Source organism: Syngnathus acus, chromosome 21 (genome assembly GCF_901709675.1).
Source record: "Syngnathus acus chromosome 21, fSynAcu1.2, whole genome shotgun sequence".
Lineage (NCBI taxonomy): Eukaryota > Metazoa > Chordata > Actinopteri > Syngnathiformes > Syngnathidae > Syngnathus > Syngnathus acus.
The window spans coordinates 131264-151152 of NC_051105.1; the positions used below are offsets into that span (position 1 = coordinate 131264).

The 19889-nt window shown below is 55.4% G+C and overlaps 3 protein-coding genes across 12 annotated transcripts in view; 1 reads left to right on the top strand and 2 right to left on the bottom strand.

Moving 5' to 3' along the window:
* Window positions 1-10099, bottom strand: part of LOC119139825 (titin-like) — a 116565-nt gene extending 106466 nt beyond the window's left edge. For both annotated transcript variants that reach the window (XM_037280826.1, XM_037280825.1), the window contains exons 1-17: window positions 9927-10099; window positions 6368-6487; window positions 6080-6283; window positions 5264-5551; window positions 4932-5026; window positions 4684-4835; window positions 4253-4388; window positions 3544-3606; window positions 3209-3470; window positions 2747-2792; window positions 2469-2669; window positions 2139-2281; window positions 1756-1901; window positions 1187-1414; window positions 808-1073; window positions 309-529; window positions 53-217 (exon numbers count right to left, since the gene is read on the bottom strand). In XM_037280826.1, the coding sequence (XP_037136721.1) occupies window positions 53-217; window positions 309-529; window positions 808-1073; window positions 1187-1414; window positions 1756-1901; window positions 2139-2281; window positions 2469-2669; window positions 2747-2792; window positions 3209-3470; window positions 3544-3606; window positions 4253-4388; window positions 4684-4835; window positions 4932-5026; window positions 5264-5551; window positions 6080-6283; window positions 6368-6461 (2710 nt within the window). In that variant the 5' untranslated portion in view covers window positions 6462-6487; window positions 9927-10099. The remainder of the gene's footprint in view (window positions 1-52; window positions 218-308; window positions 530-807; window positions 1074-1186; window positions 1415-1755; window positions 1902-2138; window positions 2282-2468; window positions 2670-2746; window positions 2793-3208; window positions 3471-3543; window positions 3607-4252; window positions 4389-4683; window positions 4836-4931; window positions 5027-5263; window positions 5552-6079; window positions 6284-6367; window positions 6488-9926) is intronic.
* A 1097-nt stretch (window positions 10100-11196) lies between these two features.
* On the top strand, window positions 11197-13497 carry lacc1 (laccase (multicopper oxidoreductase) domain containing 1). Of its 8 annotated transcripts, none has more exons than XM_037280841.1 (5): window positions 11199-11869; window positions 12025-12203; window positions 12274-12439; window positions 12656-12872; window positions 13039-13497. In XM_037280841.1, exons 1-5 carry the CDS (start codon window positions 11371-11373, stop codon window positions 13238-13240), a joined length of 1263 nt encoding a protein of 420 aa, XP_037136736.1. In that variant the 5' UTR covers window positions 11199-11370; the 3' UTR covers window positions 13241-13497. The 8 variants fall into 8 exon arrangements, with proteins under 8 accessions (XP_037136734.1, XP_037136733.1, XP_037136730.1 ...); XM_037280837.1 differs by having other exon boundaries at window positions 12274-12420; XM_037280839.1 differs by having other exon boundaries at window positions 11197-11869; window positions 12025-12420.
* LOC119139829 (TGF-beta receptor type-2-like) lies at window positions 13494-17243 on the bottom strand. Of its 2 annotated transcripts, none has more exons than XM_037280832.1 (9): window positions 17044-17243; window positions 16008-16164; window positions 15492-15712; window positions 14851-15245; window positions 14538-14711; window positions 14339-14476; window positions 13992-14133; window positions 13804-13925; window positions 13494-13733 (listed from the first exon to the last, which is right to left on the bottom strand). In XM_037280832.1, the coding sequence occupies exons 1-9, from the start codon at window positions 17078-17080 to the stop codon at window positions 13530-13532; spliced, it is 1590 nt and encodes a 529-aa protein (XP_037136727.1). In that variant the 5' UTR covers window positions 17081-17243; the 3' UTR covers window positions 13494-13529. The 2 variants fall into 2 exon arrangements, with proteins under 2 accessions (XP_037136727.1, XP_037136729.1); XM_037280834.1 differs by having other exon boundaries at window positions 17015-17243.
* Between the last annotated feature and the right edge of the window lie 2646 nt (window positions 17244-19889).

The following is a 19889-nucleotide window of genomic DNA, read 5'->3' on the forward strand; positions in this document are numbered from 1 at the left end:
ATGAAATAGAACTAGAAGACAACAGCAGGCAGGCAGGCAAAGGGACTTTTACCATCCACAGTGAGCGTGACTGAGATGGATGAGCGTCCGGCCCGGTTCTGAGAGACCACCGTCCACTCGCCCGAGTCATGCGGCACGGTCGGGGCGATGATCAGGGACTGAGTGCCGTCCTCTTTAATCACGATCTTGTGGGTGTAATCACTGACCGCTTGTTCTCCTGTGCAACACACACACACACACACACACTCATGTCAAGTCCGAGACATCATCATCAGAATAGTGCGTCCTTTGATCTGTTTGCTTCTCACCGTTGTGGAACCAGTAGGTGTCCGGCATGGGTCTGCCAACCACCTTCAGGTCAAATCTGGCAGTTTGCCCCTCGGAGCATCTGAGCGAGGTGGGCTTCACCACAAAGACGGGCTTGTAGAGTCTCCCCAGCTGAGCCTCGTCCGTGTCGTCGAGCTTTCGGGCGGGAGAACGGCTGGGAGAGCGGCTGGAGGAGCGGCTAGGCGAGCCAGGAGACGCTGACCTTGACAACGACAACGGCACACGCTCGGAAGGATTCTACCGACGGCATCAAACGTCATTTGACACTCTGAAAGGATTTCGGCTCGCACTCAAAGATCTCGCGCTTTGATCTCGCGAGCAGACATTTTAGTTCAAGAGGCAGCGTCTATGACGCTGCGCGGGTGGGTGCATCGCGGTAGCATCGCGGTAGCATCTTGGCAGCAGCATCGCGGCCTGGGCCATTGGCGCCGTACGCGTACGGATTTGGGTCTGTGGAAAAGGCTGTCAGTGCAAACATACCGGATCCTCTGCGGGGCCGGCTGTGGGGTGTACGTCTGGGGCGACGCGCTGCCAGAGGGCCCCACGTAGGGCTCCACGTAGGGCTCCACGTAGAGCTTCCCGGAGCTGACGGCGTTTCCCTTCTCATTGCTGGCCAAGGCGCTGTACACACCCTCGTCCTCGGGCAGAACCACTGCCAGTCGTAGGCTGGCACGGCCGTCCCGAAGAACCTCTGCCTGGTAGCGTCCGCCGGCGTGGATGCGCTGACCGTCTTTGAACCAAACGATCTGTCCGCAGCACATTTTGTGACATGTGAACACGTGCATCCCGCTCCATTTCCATGGGTGTTGATGAGTTGAAGCAGACTGGGCAACCCGTCGTTTCAGTCCCGCGCGCTCACCTTGGGTGGCGGCACTCCGAAGATCCTGCAGTGGAAGGTGACACCCATTCCTTCCACGATACGGTAGTTTTTCACCAGGGCGTCAAAGGCGGGCGCCACGGCCTCCTGGTCGGCGGCGCTCGCCATCTGTTCGCCATCCTCTGCCAGCAGCTCTGCGTAAGTGATTCTCAGGACGCTCAGCTCGATCTCCTGCATGATGCGCTGCTCGATGATGGACAGGCGGAAATCCTGCAAAACAAGAAGGTCTGAGAGCCACTGCTGCGGACCGCCCGTCCTCACGAGATAGGCGACTTTGGCTTGGCCGCCGGGCCGCCGACACCTTAGCATCTCCCGACTCTTGGCATCTACGGCAGCCTCGGCATACTGAGTTACTTTTCATTAGATTCGGCGGCGGGACTACCTGCCGCCTGCCCCTAAGCCTGCTCCTGTCTCCACAGCAACCTTTACAATTCAGAACCCCCCGACACGAGTCACCCCCACCTCCCAGATTTGGAAGTAGCCAAAGTTGTACTTTGTACAGCCGCAAAGGCATCGACTTGAGCACAAATGCAACCGGGAGACCCTGCTACCTCTCCAGAGAGAAAGGTGGTGGTGGTCATCTTGTCCGTCACGGTCACGGTGGGGGCAACGTCTCCGACCAGGGGTTCCCGCACTGGTGCTTCCGCTCCCTTCTCGGAGGTCACCTCCTGTTTCTTTACGTACGCTTCGTATTCATCTGAAGACGAGAAATTTGACAGGCTTCAGTTGCAATCAAATGCATTCAAATGGACGGATGCTGGCGTGTCCGTGTGGACAGTCCATCATCCAAAGGTTGAACGGTAGCAACTGGACCTCACGGGTCGGTTCGAGACCTCTGTCAGTTTTCAGGTCCGTTTTTTTAAATTGTGCGAGAGTCTAGTAGGCCAAAGTCAACCTTTGCGGCCGACACGCTGTGCCTGGCTGTACAACGGACCTTCCTCCAGCAGCCTGGCGATGGCGGAGGACTCTCCGAGCCGGTTCCTGGCAACGACGGTATATTCTCCGGCATCGTCAGCAAAAGTCATAGAGATGAGCAGGTGGCAAAGGCCGCTCTCCTTCTGGTAGGCAACTTTGTATCTGCAAGACACACTTGATCACAGCCACCCACCCACTGCCTTGACCGTGCGAGCTCCGTGCCGGCTGCCCTTTATGTCGACCACAAGCCTTTGACAAGTCCGCATGCAATTCTCATCAAAGTTCCCGTGGCCGCGTTTGTTTTCATTTTCCATCTCTCTCAATTGATCAAGAGCCAGGACAAACTGACCTGTATCCACTGGTGAGCGGGACACCGCCCTTCTTCCAGACGAGCTGCGGGCGAGGGCTCCCGGCGACTTGGCATTCAAAGACGACGCTTGCGCCCTCCACCAGCTTCTGGACGCCGGGAGTCTTGACAAAGAAAGGCGCCTCGGCACAGGACTCTGACTCCAGCGCGCTCGCCTGGGTGACGCTTTCTTGCTCGGAGACTCTGCGAAAACATTTGAGGGACGCTCAGTCGGGCGGAGGCGCTAAGGCGTCCCAGAAAACTGGCGGCCGTCAACTCACGCCCTCTCTTCGACCTCCTCCTCTCGGCTCTCGATGTCCTCAGACACTGAAAATCAACGTCTACGTGAGAAGCGAACAACCAAAGCGTCGCCTCGACCTCACTGTTAATTTTTTGACTGTTTTTTGCAGATGATCGTATTTTGTTGATTTTTATTTGTTGACAAAAGCGTAGCTCGCGTGACTGTTAGCAGGACAATGTTATTTTAGGGGTGGGGCTAAACAGGAAACAACAGATTGGCAGTTGAGCATTTTGTCGAGCCCAAGATTGAAGGAGCAAGGCGGTGGCTCAAAGGCGGTTTGGTCTGGTAGCGGGCCAGCCTGCTGGAACAATTGCACGTCACCTTCGAGTGCTTGACATTTGTAAATCTTGGAATTTGTCAATCAGGTCACGTGGGGTCCATTGCTGCAATGCGGGTCATATTTGCGAGCGGCTGTGACTCCACCCCGGCCGGATGCACTGACCCTGGACGAGCAGGTAGCAGGAAGTGCTGATGGTTCCCGCCTGGTTAGTGGCGGTGCAGGTGAAGCGGCCGCTGTCCTCGGCAAAGGCCTCCCGGATCAGCAAGCGGGCGCAGCCGGCTCGGTCGTAGCTGATCTGGAAGTCGGCCGAGCTCTCGATCTTGTAGTCCTCCCGGAACCACATGATGACGGGGGCGGGTCGCCCGCCGATCTGGCACTCCAGGCTCACGCACTCGCCTTCGGTCACATTTGTATTCTTCAAAGCCTGAAAAAAGAACGGGTCACGTTCACAGGACTTGTGATTTCAGGCGCCGCTGACACCCGACTGTCTGACTCACAGAAAGCAAGACGGGCGGGACCGCGCCGTCTCCGGGGGGAATCGCGGCAGTTTCTTGCGCCGCCTGGGGAAGGACGACAGACAAATCAATCCAACGCTCAGACACAGCCAACGCGACCTACCGAAGGAGGTCAAAAGGTTACCCGCGGCAGCTTGCAATTTTACACCAACTGGATAAAAGCACAATGGGCAGACATGGCTGGATCAGAGACTTCTCTGGGTTGCGTCCGAGCAGGTCCCCAACACGGACGGCGCCTCCAGACCAGCTACCCGCGAGGAACTCGACGCCATTGTGTGACTTGACGTTGGACCAAAACTTGCCTGGCTTGATATTTGCCGCAGTAACTTGGGAATTCCTTGAACCTCGACTGCGACCGCTTCTACCGAATGACAAACTTACTCTAAGGTGGCTACGGTGTGACGAGCATTTCTCTAGCGCAAACAACATCTCAATTTAGGGTCTGTCTCCATCACACATTTTCCCCAATTCCACGCGGGATGACATCAAGCAATGGCATTTTGCAACTTTTAGCAACAAATGCCCGAAACAACTTTGCCTGAGGAGAAGCGCCCGAGCGGGTTGTGAAGCCGCGGCGCAACTATCAAGCAATCATAATGGCGCCGTGTCCCCCAGGGAAGGGAGCTTTGTTACAGCCACGCTCCGGTCACGAGGTTTCCCTTCACAAGAGAGTGTAAAAGTTTCTCCTCACCTGCGTGATGCAGATGAGCTGCTGTTCCCGGTCCAGCTGAGCCACATCGCCGCCGCCCTCGGTCAGCTTCCAGGGGGGAAGGACGTCGGAGCCGCCGTCCCCCAGCTCCAGTGTGCCCGTCGGCGACACGACGGCCCTGAAAGCGAGAGCCGCACTCATTCTGGTGAGTCCCGCGTGCAAAGACGTTTTTGCACAATTCTTCATTGATTTCATGAATGCGACGTGCTGTTGTTTTATTCTTTTTAATACATACGTACGTATGTACTACTATAGGCCAAAACAAACTTTCAAGGCAGTGTTATCCTCCCTCGCTTTAGATTTCCAAAGGCTCCCTGTGAATTCCTTTTTTCTTTGGGAGACAGTCCAAATGATTGGTCTCCAAGCTCGACTTGAACTCCCGACCCCCTCGGCCAAGAATCTCGGAAGCCTACCTGCCGGGCAAAGACGCGGGCGCTTTGACGGGTCTGACGGGCGACTGCCGCCGCCCCACCGTCACCCCGGCAATCGCAGCTTGGGGAGCCAGGAGCGCCGTCGACTCGGCACTCTCCACTTGCATCTCCATGGTGGCCATGCTCTGAAAACTCTGAGGGGGACGGCAATTGCACAAGCCGTGTTCTGATTTTGTAACACCTGACTGAAAATGCAAGGACCGAAGAACGGGAAGAACGGCTTTCTGTACCTGCTCCACCCCGGTCTGAAGACTCATCTGTGAGCCGGAAACCTGGGAACTGGAAAGCAGGGTCTTGGTTTTCTTGGCCGGGACCACTTCCTCACCTGCGTGTGCACAAAACGGCCAAAAGGTTCAAAGCTAACCCGACAGCTCCTGTTCAAAGTGCTTGGAGTGCGTCTCTACATTTGACTGCACTTTGCACACAGGTGAAGTTCATTTGACCTCCTCGTCGCCAACTGTTTTGCGACGGCAGCATTTACAACAGGTGAACGAGCATTTCCAAGTACGCTCGTTGGCCTTTCTACAGTCACAAATATTAACCCTTAATGGCAAACACCCACCGTAAACCAGCAGCTCGGCGCTGGACAAGGCCCGGCCGCTGCTGTTGGTGGCCGTCACCGAGTAGGTCCCGGAGTCCTCCGGGAAGGCCTCGGCGATCAGCAGACTGTACGAGTCGCCGTCTCGGACGACCGTGAAGTCCGCCGAGCTCTGGATTTCGGCTCCCTCGCGGTAGAACACGACGGCGGGCGGCGGGATGCCCGTGACTCGGACGGCGAGTCTCACTTGACTACCCTGCCGTACCGTCGAGCTCTGGAGTCTCTGAAGGAAACTGGGAGGTGACGTCTCCGCTGCACGGGGGCAAAAGTTCAAACACCGCGCTTCAGTCCCGGACAGGCAGATTCAATCAGCGCAGGTCCCACGGCTGTCCCTGCAGCAAGCGGCTTTAAAAAGTTTGAGTTGAACTGACATCTTGAGGGAAACAAGGACTTTGTGTCCAGTTGGTCTGAGGACTTTGAGACCATGCGAGGTCTTGAAGGAGATGAGGCTACCTTGAAAGGGACATTACAGGAGTCAAAGACTATCTGAAGGGAACAAAGACTACTCCAGTTGTTTGAGGGAACATCGACGAGTTCAAAGAGCACCTGAGGTTTTGAAGGGGACATAGAATAGTCCAGAGGAGCTAAAGACTATGAGTGATCTTGAAGGAGCAAAAAAACTACCTGGGCTCTTTGAAGTAGGTCCAAAGATCAGTGGCGGTTTTGAAGGCAAGGCAGAGTTAAAGACTTATCTGATGTGTGCAGGGGAACGTCAACTCGGTCAGAGGTGCTTTAGGAGCGCTGGAAGGGGGTGAGTACCGACTTAAGACGGGCTCTCACCTGTAACCACGAGTTCGGCGGTGCTGGTGGCTTGTCCGGCTCCGTTGGTGGCCCGGACGGAAAACCTCCCGCTGTGTGTGGCGTTGACGGCGTCGATGCTCAGAACAGCGTGGCCTTCACTGAACGAGATCTGAACGCCGGGCAAGGCGGTGGCAGACAGGACCTGGCCGTCGCGGAACCACGACACCTCGGGAACCGGAGCACCTGGGCAGGTGGGACGGGAAGCGGGGTCAGACGGCGAGCTGCCTTGCGGATGGATGGATGGGCGGGCGGACGGGTGGGCCTTACCGCTCACTTGCGCCTGGAACGAGGCGGCACTACCCTCTAGTGCCACCACGCTCCGAAGCGGCTGCGTGAAAGTCGGCGCCTGCTGGGTCGACATCTTCTTCTCCTTCTTGGCTTGGCAGCCTGCAGACAAAGGGAGCGGGATGCAAATTGTGAAAATCTTCCTTAAGCCAAATGTGCAGTCCATTGACCTGTTGCTTTCCTGGTGCTTAACAGTATGAAAAGCATAGCTACATGCTGCAGTGACGGCTACACTTTTCGGACTTGGTCAAAAAGAAATCCGTGACTTTGGATGATGCGCTCTTGCCCCTCGCTGCTTTAGGTCGTTGGCACCTTTATTTGCCACGGACACGTAAGTGCCTGCCTTACACGTTAAGCACTCAGCTTCATACGCAGCACGACCCTGGCGAAAGCACGCACTTTTTTTTTTTTTTAATTCCTCCGACACCGAGGGCCAAGAAAGTGTCTGCAGGGTCTAGAGCATTTTCTATCCGGGCTCCAGAGCTTTGGAATGCCCTCCCAATGGATATTAGGACTGCTACCTCAGTAGAAACATTTAAGACACGTTTAAAGACACATTTCTATGACATGGCCTTTAACTAACTTGGAGTGGCCGATTCACACGCACACGCACGCGCACGCGCACGCGCACGCGCACGCGCACGCGCACGCGCACACGCGCACACACACACACACACACACACACACACACACACACACACACACACACACACACACACACACACACACACACACACACACACACACACACACACACACACACACACACACACACACACACACACACACACACACACACACACACACACACACACACACACACACACACACACACACACACACACACACACACACACACACACACACACACACACACACACACACACACACACACACACACACACACACACACACACACACACACACACACACACACACACACACACACACACACACACACACACACACACACACACACACACACACACACCACACACACACACACACACACACACACACCACACACACACACACACACACACACACACACACACACACACACACACACACACACACACACACACACACACACACACACACACACACCACACACACACACACACACACACACACACACACACACACACACACACACACACACACACACACACACACACACACACACACACACACACACACACACACACACACACACACACACACACACACACACACACACACACACACACACACACACACACACACACACACACACACACACACACACACACACACACACACACACACACACACACACACACACACACACACACACACACACACACACACACACACACACACACACACACACACACACACACACACACACACACACACACACGGCTAGATTTGAGGAGAAGGGCGTGACCTATTTGCGAACGATTACAGAGAAATGAAAAGTAGGACATGTCCGGGGAAAAGAGGACGTCAGGTCACCCTATGTTACTTGGCATCGTTAGGTGGCCTTCGAGAGAAATCCCTGACGAAACGTAGGTGTTGCTGCTGTGGCCATTTCTATTCCTCCCATCAATCACTAGAGGTCTCCCCAGACCACCGCGACGCACTAGTCCATTTGGAAAGTCATTTCAATACGCATAGTAGGCCAATTGTGGCACTAGAAATTGATAACATCTTATGTATTGTATTTCCTTTATAGGTCATTTCTTTAGTCGAAGTCCGATTATGCTTATTTGTTCAAATGTGACGTGTCGTTGGATATCGTGTGTATTCTAATTGTTATTTTACATTGCACACTCTGCTATCTGCTACCGGTTATGTTCTACCATCGCTCATTTCTCATCTGCCACCTGTACATCTGGAACATTTAAACCCCGAGTAAAGAAAGCCAAGCCACCAAATTCTGACCCATCATGCACACTGTATACGCGCGCGCGCGCGCACACGTAATGGTTGAGCGAAATAGCCTCCCCAACACTTGACGAACTTTATGTTCATTTTTTTTTTCAAATGCTTTAGGTTTCCGTTTTGAATTTGCCACTCGCTGGAAGGCACGTGACATTCGTTAGTATGTCCACCAAGTGTTACGCGATGCTTATTGTGACTTATTATGTCAAAACTGTGTTTATATTCGAAGCAAAAGCAACATGAACGTCAATCACTTCGAATAAAGACGGTTACGGCTGGCCTGAAGCGCAGAGCTGCGCGGGCGGGTTCGCGGCTGGCTCCACTTGAAACGACGCCACGTCAACGTCACTGCTCGCAAACACACCGGCGTAGAGCGTCCATCCCGTTCGGACTCTCCCGAAAGAGCCGTAAAGAGTCCGCCGACGCTGAAGCGTTTCTTCTTGCTGCAGGCGAGCTAATGTTGGACCGAGGTCCCGCTGAAGCCGCTCCAATTAGTGTCAAGTGCGAGCAGCTGTTAACCTCCCCGCAATTGGCGGGCCCGACCGTCTTGGGGGCTGCGAGCCGCTTTTGAGCTCCGCCCCTTCTTTTCAGACAACACTAACATTTTTCTTGGTAAATTTCAATTGTTGTCATTGAGCGTTGTTGTTGTGACAATGTGCGACGAGTCCAATTGGACGCATCAGCAAAGTTCTTTGCCTGGCAGACGAGCGCAACAGCTGAGCGCCAGTCAGCCACAACGGTGTCACAGCCCCCCCCCCCCCGTCGGTTATAAATACTTTGAGGGGACGGGCCACGGGTGACGGGCGGTGGCAGCTGAAGGAGGCCGCCTTCCTGACTGCCTGCCAGGATGTCAAACCCCCCAAAAAACGGACCTCAATACACACCAGGGCAAAACACGCATGACTATGTTGTCATGCTAAGAACATGAAACAGCGGCACGTCTTGGGATCGATGCGAACTGTTCAATGTGACATCGTGACGTCACTTCACTTTGCCGTGTTACAGCGCAACCATTTCTACAAAGTAACGTTTATTTCTGATCCACGTATACATATTCTGACCGGAATACGGTTTGTTTGGAACGCGCTCGTAAATGTGTCAGCGCAGTCCAAATCAACTCAAGTCCCCAGTCAAGTTCGAGAGGGTCCGCCCCCTTCTAATGATGACATCGTTTTGCTGCGCTGTGCATCTTCAACCGGCTGACTTTGAGGGATCGGGATGGCCGAGGCCCCATTTTGCCAACATTTAGGAACCCTCAAGAACTCGATTGGATTGGAATTGTTGACGCGGGGCACGAGGCTCTCGACGCACGCGAGGAGGCCCAATCCGAACGCTGCTGCTGCTGCTTAAAATAGATTTTTGGATTGACAGGCAGCATGTGGCGCATATCTGCGGGAGGGTGAGGGGGGGCGCACAAGTGACGATTCCCTTAAAAAGCCATCGGCCCCCGGCTGGGACCCCCCCTGCCCCCTCCCTCACCTGAGCTATTTTGGGTTTTGTCAAAGATGCCGCATGCCTCCTGAGCACCAAACCAGCCAAAGCGAAATGAAATGAACTCCACAATTGTGCGTTTGCACGGTCGGCCCGGGCTAATTGGGGTCCGGTTGTTACTCACGTGAAAGGCCGCCCGCTGGTGTTGGGACGGAGCCCCCCCCCCCCCCGATGAAGCCGAGCAGCTTCTCGATGGTCCAACTTTGTCCTTAAAGACGGGCCGCTTGCTGGACGCCCCCTGAAAAGACAAAACTACACCCCCGTGTAGTCTTCCAGCCGTAGCAGGCTGGGAATTAAAACTGCTCAAGGGGGGGCGAGCTCGCTGTCACCTTCTTATACCCGGAGCCCCCGTCCATTCCCACCCCCGAGTCTTCTCATTGGCGTAGCAAGAGAGCATCATGGGATATGGAAGCCACAACTTATTCAACCAATACCCCCCCCCCCCCCACCCACCCCCAAGGGGATGTTTTGTAGACATAGGAAGTGGCTCGAGGTCGCAGAGCAAAAGGAAGCTCAGGCTTTGGCTGTCTGTCCATCAATGTTGATTGACTGTTGCCCAAAATAGGCTCAGGCTTGCCCAAAACTCAACTTGATCGCCTGCGAGTTGCGCTTCAGCGTTGCCTCAACTTCAACCTGCCTCCGAGAAATGTGGACGGTGTGTTTGCGCGTGACAACGGCAGGGGGCGCTTTGTGCGTACCTGCTGCTTTGGTTACTGTGACACCGCATTTGAAAGTGAATCCAAGTGATCAGTGACAACGGATTTGATACTTTCACACCTTTCTGCTTTCAGATAGAGCAAGGAAATAAAAATAAATAAATAAAATTCTAAATGTAATAAAAGAATAAGGCGGCTCGGTGTGGCACTGGGTAGCACGTCCGCCTCACAGGGAGGTGCGGGTTCGATTCCACCTCCGGCCCTCCCTGTGTGGAGTTTGCATGTTCTCCCCGGGCCCGCGTGGGTTTTCTCCGGGCACTCCGGTTTCCTCCCACATCCCCAAAACATGCTTGGTAGGCCGATTGAGCACTCCAAATTGTCCCTAGGTGTGAGTGCGAGTGCAAATAGTTGTTTGTCTCCGTGTGCCCTGCGATCGGCTGGCAACCGGTTCAGGGTGTCCCCCGCCTATTGCCCGTTGACTGCTGGGATAGGCTCCAGCACACCCGCGACCCCCGTGGGGACTGAGCGGTTCAGAAAATGGATGGATGGATAATAAAATAATATATAATAATATTTTATTTAATAATAAATAAATAAATAACATTAAAAAAATATACTGCCATCTGAAAAATATACTTTGTCATTGCTAGCAGGCAACAGGGGGCACCTGCACGGGACAAAAACACCGCTTATGGTCACTTTGCCGAATCCGAGTCTTGGTGAGGGCGCATGCGCGCGTCTGGGAGCGCGCTTAGTGAGGGGAAGAGTCTTCCCGTTTGTCTCGTCATCCAGAGCGTGGCGGAAGAGGAAGCCAAAAGTTATTATTTTCCTTTCGGTTTCCTTTGAGGCTTTTGTTTGACGAGGGAGGGAGGGCCTGGCTCCCTCAGACGCTCGGACTCACTTGCCGGCACCATGAGCGAATCGGCGGCGGCGGTGCTGTTGGATCTCGCGCACGCCTGCCGCTGCGGCTGTACCGAGCGGCTGTTCCGCGAGGAGGCCGCCGCCGCCACTGCAGACGCGCACCTATTGGTGCTGTGCGCGGGCTCGGCCCGCAGCGCCGTCGTGGACGCGTCGGTTCGCGCGTGGAGCGGCGGGGGGGGAGCGAGAGTGTTGCTGGACTGGCGCGCCACAGCCGCGTGCGCGTACCGCCTGAAGCGGGCGGCGGACGAGGCCGGCGTGCTTTGGCTGCGCGTCATAACTAGCCCGCGGGGGCGCGCGCTGCTGCTCGGCTACGAGCGCGCGCTCTTCACGGCCCTCTACAAGTTCACGTACCGGCTGGGCTGCGGCCCGCGGCCTCTGCGCGGCGCCGACACACCTGTCCGACAGGTGGAGGGTGACGTCACGGTCCTGCTGCAGGCACTTCCGGCGGTGGGCGGGGCCATCCGGCTGCTGACGTCGACGCTGATCCCAGGTGAGCGCTCGGGACACACGTGGGATTGAGCTACCGGGCTCTGCTCCGAAACGTGTGTGCGCTGCCGTTGCCTTGACGGATGAAATGATCAAAAGACTCGGACTTCATCTTTCGCCTCGGTGACTTCGCGGGCGCGCTGTCTCCCTGCGCCTCAGAGTGCTTCGGCCACGGCTTCAGCACGCGTGCCGGCGGCGTGTCGCTCGTGCCCACCTTGTCGTCGTTGAACCTGTTCAGCAGTCCCAGGAGACGAGACTCGGCGGCCCTGGTCAACGAGAACCAGCGCCGCCTGGCGCTCCACGCCGGATTTTACCCGCGCCCGCTACAGATGCTCAAGGTGGGTACGTGCAGAGTTCTGTTGTCGGTCCTCCGGGCTCTTCTGAGCAAAGAGGCCCGTCGCGGCGCAGGTGGAGCATTCCAGTCGTGTGTGGGTGCTGGGGAAAGCCGAGCCGGAGCGCTACGACGCGGCGGTGACGGACCAGCCCGGGGCGGTCCTGGCCGCGCCGGGCGCCGACTGCGTCCCAATGCTCTTCGCCGATCCCGTGGCCAAAGCGGTAGGCGTCGCTCACGCAGGTATACGGCGTAGCCGGCGTGCCCGACCTCGTAAACATGAGACAAAACAACACGCTGAGCAAAGTCGCGTTTAGTGTTAGCTGATCCAGTTCACGCGTTCCTATGAGGACATCAAAGTAGTAAATTGACAAACACCATTGTCCGTCCGCATGTTAGTTGCTAATAAAGTTGTGTGTAATGCCAATGATGCTAAGCTAAGCTAAGGGTCTCTTTTAGGCTGGAGAGGAACGCTGCTGGGCGTCGCCACGGCAACGGTGTCGGCCATGGCGACCGAGCTGGGCTGCGTGCGCACCAACATCCGTGTGGTCTTGGGCCCCTCGGTCGGGCCGTGCTGCTTCACGCTGGAGCCGGAACAGGCCGCCCGCTTCCGGCCGGACTGCGTGCGCCGTTCACCGTCGCGCAGGCCCAACGTGGACCTCCGACTGGCCAACAGGTGGCCTAACGCTTGCCCCTGCGTAGCTGCTCTTCCGCTGCTCTTCCTGCCACCAGATCCTCTTCCTGCTCGCGTTCTCCCCATTCTTCTTGATCCTCTTCCTGCTCCTCCCTCTCCTGCCTGTTCCCTGCTCGCTCATCTCTCCTGGTTGGCGCGCGTGTGGCAGGCTGCAGCTGCAGGAGGCGGGCATCCCGGCGCTGCACATCCAGGACGACCCCAGCGTGGCGCCCTGCACGTCGTGCCACCCGGGAGACTTCTTCTCGCACGTGCGGGACGGAGCCCACTTTGGCACCCAGGTGGGCTTCCTGTGGCTTAAGGAGGAGGCGGCGGCCGTCGGCAAGGCTTCCTCGGGACGCTTGCGAGACTGAAGCGCCGCTTTGGCGAGACCGAAGCGCCGCTTTGGCGAGACCGAAGCGCCGCTTAGCACCTAGCAACCACTTAGACGCATCCTCAGGTTGCAGTTTGTGCCGTTTGGAGTCACGCTGATGTCTACTGGCGTTTGTGTTTCATTGTGCTCCCGTGGACTTTTAAGACCGGTCTGTTCTCGGCTTTGAAAGCAAGTTTGTGCAAGCGCTTGACGGTCGGGCGGGGCTGATACAAACAAACAAAGTGCTTTAAAACCTCATTTGAACCATTTTGATTCTTGACTGCTTTTAATCATGTTGCCAGCATTTGTTTGTGACTTTCCTTTGTATTCTGACTTCGGGCCAGGATATTTGGCGCTTCCTCTTTCGAGCGTACTTCTTTGGGTTCCCGCCTCCCGAGGCCGCGCATTCGCTCGAGCACACAGTGCGCCGTGAGGCGTGCCTCGGGGTCGTGGTCCCAGCACTCTGTAACTGTCTGCCAGTAGACGCTCATCCCCTACGGGAGCGGCATCAGCGTTAGCAAGTGGCAACAAAGAAGAGCTGGGCGTCGCCACCGCCACGCCTACCTGATGCCGCATCCATCTCGGCGGGATCTCGGGGCGCCCCCTGAAGACCAAACGGCGCATGGCATCCACGCGCGGACGTCGGCTCGTCTCGTCACCGAAGGGCGGTCTGTAGCTGCCTACCTCTGCACACACGCACACTCACTCGCCAAAGGTGCGCCGCAATAAGATGTGTCGTTGCGGCGGCTCACCTCCGATGGCCCAGCACCGCGAGGCCATCTCCCAGAGGACCAGCGCCATGGAGTAGACGTCCATCTGCTTGAAGGACTCGCCATCCTCCAGGTTGACGCGGGACTCAAGCGCCTCCGGGGACATGTAGCGAGCCGTGCCCACCTCACAACACGCAAAACACGTCAACGTTACGCCACCTTGGTTCAAATAACATCTGCGTGCGTCGCATGGTGACACAATAGAATGTCTTGGCTCTCGTCGTGCGGCCGGTATACGTGGAGATTGGGCTCTCCCATCATGTCGACGTCACGCAAGCCAAAAGGGTCACGTCGCGAGGCATCGCTCGGGTTCCGCTCGGCGAGGTTACCTGCCCGCTGTTGGCCAAGTCGTCCGCGGTGAGCTCGGCGTGGAGTTTGATGGCCAGGCCAAAGTCGCACAGAACCACGTCGCCGTCGTCCTTCAGCAGCACGTTGCTGCTCTTCACGTCTCGATGAGCCACCGACACCTGAAAGGCACGCGCATCCCGTTAGACACGGCGTCCTGAACTTAACCCACGGGCGTGTTACCTTTGGCGCCCCCGGTGGCCAGAGGGTGTCACTGTGCAAGTGCGCCAGGCCGCGCGCCAGGCCCGTCGCCATCGTAACCAGCCGCTCCCACTCCAGCACGTTGCCCGTCAGGAAGTCTTGGAGGTTGCCCAGCCTGTGATAGGCTAGCAGCAGCCAATAGGCCCCGCCCCTCACCTGTTGAGCGGCAGATTTAACGTGTTCATCTCAAGTAGCATCTTTCCTGGCACTCATTTAGTCAAGTAGCACATTGACTTTTGTCTCCACTTGTACCCAATGCAACACCTGTAATGCAACGTGTCATGTGACGTGTCACCTGCGCCCCCAGGAACGCGATGACGTTGGGGTGCCGCATCCCGCCGTCGGCCAAGATGGAGCCCTCGTGCCTCCAGGAAGCCGCTCGCGCGGCAGAGAAAACCTTCACCGCCACCGCCGAGCAACTGTCCCGACCCTCGTCCTGCGGCCGGGCCCGCCACACCTGCGCAAAGCGGCCGCCGCCCACTGCCGCCTCCAGGCAAACCGGCATCCTGACAAGCTCCGGACTGTTTTCTCCCATCCGGACCGGCCCGGGCGACGAGGTCACCGGACGCTCCCGGGGTCTGTTTTTGCCACAGCGGCGCTCACGGGCTCTGTAGAGGGCGGCGGCTATGACCAACGCCGGGACGGGCGTGAGCAGGCTGACCAAGACCACCCGGAGCACGGAAGAGAACCCTGAATAACGGCAACAGTGTGAGGACATCTCTGACGTCATCGCGAGGCCACGTCGGCAGGCACGAGACTACGTCATTTGAACTGGCGTCTTCTGTATTTATCTTAGTTAGCATCTTTGTTGGTTACTTTGAATAGAATAGATCTTTATTTGTCATTGTCACATGTACAACGAAATTTAAATTTGCCGGCTTATGCGGTGACCGGTGAGCATCATACGCATGTTGGTCAGCGCATGTCATAGCTCACCGTTAGCGCGGCGGCTGCGGCGGAAGATGAGTTTGTCGTTGCACTCGTGCCGGCCCTGGCAGGCGCACACCTTCAGCCCGCCGTCTGTCGCCCCCGCCGCGGTCATGCGACACTCGTGGGACGCGGAGTTGAGCAGAAGCTCAGCCCCCGCCACCCCCTCCAGCGGCAGCGTGGGATCGTGACAGGCGGTGCGCACCGACACGCTGCCATTGGTCTGACGCCTGCGCACGAGGAGCACCGCTGCGTTAGCTAGCGCGCGTGTTCTGCTCAGCCGTTAGCTTCAAGATTCAAGAATTGTTATTGGCCGTGTTTGAGCATGCCAAACAAGGAATTTAACTTCAGTACATCTCAGCCTCTGTTCAACATTTAGGTGACTAACAACACTCAGGACATGTGCGAAAATTGACAAATATTCTCAAACATCCCCTGATCTTAAACTTGCGAGCCCATTTGGCTTCATCGTCCCTCGAATGATGTCGTACGTGTATGAAGTAGCGTGTTAGCGTGTCAACTCACCAGAGGGCCAGGCAGATGTCGTGCGGGGAGGAGCAGAAGGAGGATAAGGAGCAGTTGGAGAAGCAGATGCGCTCCCCGTGGCGCTCCTCACACGTCGGACTGCTCGTGTTGCACCACATGCACACGTTGAAGTTCAGATGGCCGCCAATCGCAGCCGCTAATCGCAACGACAAGGTTAAGGATGGATGGATGGATGGATGGATGGAGGGAGGGAGGGGTGGTTGGATAGACGGATGGACAGACGGATACTGAGTCTCTTCTGGGCTCAACTTTTGCACACTTATTTTGTTGGATTTGCGTTTGTGAGGTCAAAAGCGTTCCCTGCTTTGAGCGTCTCCCTTGCCTAGAAAGAACATGTCTAGAAAGGCTGCACGGCAAGCTGTCGCCACTGGCAGACCAGAAAAGCTCTGCAGAAAAAGATCTAGCCCCTCCCCTTTCAGACAAGTTTGCATGTTGCACATACACACACACACACACACACACACTGGCCTCCTTTGTCGATGGAGACAAGACCGACTGGCACTTAACTGCACAAAAAGATGCGTGTGCGTGCCAAATAAACACACACAAACTTTTTTTTTCTTGCCATACATCACATTTAATCCTATCCTATCTAAAAACAAAGTGAGGCCCAGAAGCAAGGTCGAGAGCAAGCAGAAGCTGGATCAATTGAATCAGGTGTGTGCAGGGAAACACGCCGGAAGCCACGCAGGACTCCGGGAACCAGGATTGAAGACCCGGCCGGGGTCTTCTCGCTCTAGCGTAGATGCTTACAGTCCAAGTGAATAGCAGAGAAGAGTCACCCAATAACAGAGCTGTACGATCGCTCAACAGCTGAGAGGTTGAGCAGCAGAGAGATGGCTGCATGGAAGTTGCGGCTGCAACGCGTGCACACGCACACACACCGAATTGAGATCGAATGCAGCGCAAAGAAAGAAGATCAGGGAAGACCTGAAGAAAGCTTTACTATTATGACGCTCCCCCCCCACACACAACAGAATACTCACAAAAAGTGGCGTAAAGTCACACAACTCACAGGTGATGATGACGATGATGAATTTGTTTCTCCACATGATGGAGATATTTTAAGTCGAGAGGTACAAACACCAGAGCGGCGTGCACGCAGATGTTTTGCATCCAGATGTGAGCAAGGCCCGCCCACACGCCCGCGGTAGTCGCTTGCCAGCCATTGGTTTTGGCCTCCGGTGACGTCACGAGCAACGCCGACCGGCTCACTGACGCCAACTCAACTTCCTCGATTTAAAACAATGATTACAATATACCAGTGACGTGCGGTGAGGGTTGGTGAGGCACTGACTCAGAGTCAGATTTACAAACGTACTGTATGACGCTAAGGCACTGACTCACAAATCAGATTTACATGCATACATGGTTGTTATCCCATTCTTGATTAAATTTAATAACATTTTAAACACACCACTGTACATTTAAACACACCACTGCAGTATTCTTACCTTTACTTGTAAATGAAGTCCATTCTCCTGTCCTTCTGGACGAAGATCTCGATGACAGGGAAAGCAATAAAGTCGATTTTTTGCAGCACAACCACAAAGCCAGTCTTTTTTAGAGTACCAATCCTTTTGAAACGAACGTGTTGTATGTAGTCCGTCCCGGGAGGCCCGTAGTTTGAATTAATCCTCGCAAATCTGGCGTTGGTCTTCCCTTACTTATGATTTCTTGCTTTGACTGAAAGTCAAGTTTTGAAAAATTTCTTATCTTCGAGATTATATCCTCCATTTTCAGGGAAAATAAAGCCAAATAGCAACGCGTTAGCACCGAATGTTGTTGGTTGTTTTTCTTTTCTTTTTTTTCTTCTTAATTTACTCTCGCATTTACTCGTGTCGTGAACTATTAGCCGCAGGCAAAAGTACTGGCTGCCTCAAGGCCCGTATTTTCCCGCTGACTGCAAGCACGCGCCGTTTGCACGCGCTCAGTACAGTGTGTGAGTGGTGCACACTCTCACACGCACGCCCCGAGAGGCACTACCTGTCACTGCCTCAGCCACCATGATTCTCGTCTCCCGTTGTATTTGAACAAGAAATACAGCTATTTTGACTATGAAAATGATCCAAATGTATAGGAAACACACCAAAAGGATGCATACCACTCTGTGGCTCGTGCAGCTTTAGGACTCTCGGACCACTGTCTAGTTCATCTGATCCCGGCCTACGGGCAGAAACTAAAAACTTCTAAGCCTGTGGTGAGGACTGTGAGGAAGTGGACAGTGGAGTCAAGGCAGGACCTCCAAGCCTGCTTTGACTGCACCGATTGGGGAGTTTTCGAAGCTGCAACTTCACAGACCTGCATGAACTCACTGACACATCATACATCAGTTTTTGTGAGGATCTGTGTGTGCAGACTAAGACCTTCTGCACGTACAACAACGACAAACCTTGGTTTACACCGAACCTCAGGAGGCTGCGCAAAGTCAAGGAGGAGGCCTACAGGAGCGGCGACCGCGACCTGTTCAAGCAGACCAGAAACACACTGAACCGAGAGGTCAGGAAAGCCAGGAGGTGTTACGGGGAGAACCTGAAGAGACACCTCTCTGCCAATCCTGATCCCTCAACAGTGTGGAAAGGTCTGCAGAGCATCACAGGCTTCAAGAAACAAACCCCCCGTCCTGTGGAGAGCCCAAGGCTTGCTAACCAGCTAAACAGGTTCTACTGCAGGTTTGATCGGTCCTCCCACACAACGGGACTTCCTGCAGCACAATCTACATACTCACCTCTCCCCACAACTGCTATGTCCACAGCAACGTTGTCACCCACTCTCTCTCTTGCAGAGGCCGCGCCCGCACTCCAGATCCGCGAGGAGGAAGTGCGCCAGATGTTCCGGAGACAAAAGACCGGGAAGGCACCGGGCCCAGACGGCGTCTCACCTTCCTGCTTGAAAGTCTGCGCTGAGCAGCTGGCACCCACCTTTGCATGGATCTTCAACCGTTCTCTGGAGCTGTGTGAGGTGCCCTCGTGCTTCAAGAGCTCCACCATCGTTCCAGTGGCCAAGAAGCCCGCCATCACAGGTTTGAATGACTATAGACCTGTCTGAACCACCTGAAGGATGTCACGGGCCCCCTGCTTGACCCCCTCCAGTTTGCCTACCGGGCAAACAGGTCGGTGGATGATGCGGTCAACATGGGAATGCACTACATCCTGCACCACCTGGACACCCCAGGAACGTACGCCAGGATCCTGTTCGTGGACTTCAGCTCGGCGTTCAACACCATCGCTCCTGACATCCTCCAACAGAAGCTCATCCAGCTTGCGGTGCCTGCCTCCACCTGTCAGTGGATCACCAGCTTCCTGACCAACAGGAGACAGCGTGTGAGGCTGGGGGGCATCACATCTGACACCCGGACCACCAATACTGGAGCCCCTCAGGGGTGCGTCCTCTCCCCACTGCTCTTCTCTCTCTACACCAACGATTTCTCCTCAGGTGACTCTCCTGTGAAGCTCCTGAAGTATGCTGACGACACCACTCTCGTCGGACTGATCCAGGACGGTGATGAGACTGCGTACAGACAGGAGGTGGAGCGGCTGGTCCACTGGTGCAACCAAAACCATCTGGAGCTGAACCCGCTCAAGACCGTGGAGATGACGGTGGATTTCAGGCGAGACCCTTCACCACCTTTACCCCTCACTATCCGCAGTAATACTATTCTCTCCACAGACACCTTCAAGTTCCTGGGAACCACAATCTCTCGGGACCTGAAATGGACCGGCCACATAGACTCTGTCCGGAAGAAGGCCAGCAGAGGCTGTACTTCCTGAGACAGCTCAAGAAGTTCAACCTGCCGCGAGAGCTTCTGAAGACCTTCTACACTGCCATCATCCAGTCTGTCCTCTGCACCTCCATCACTGT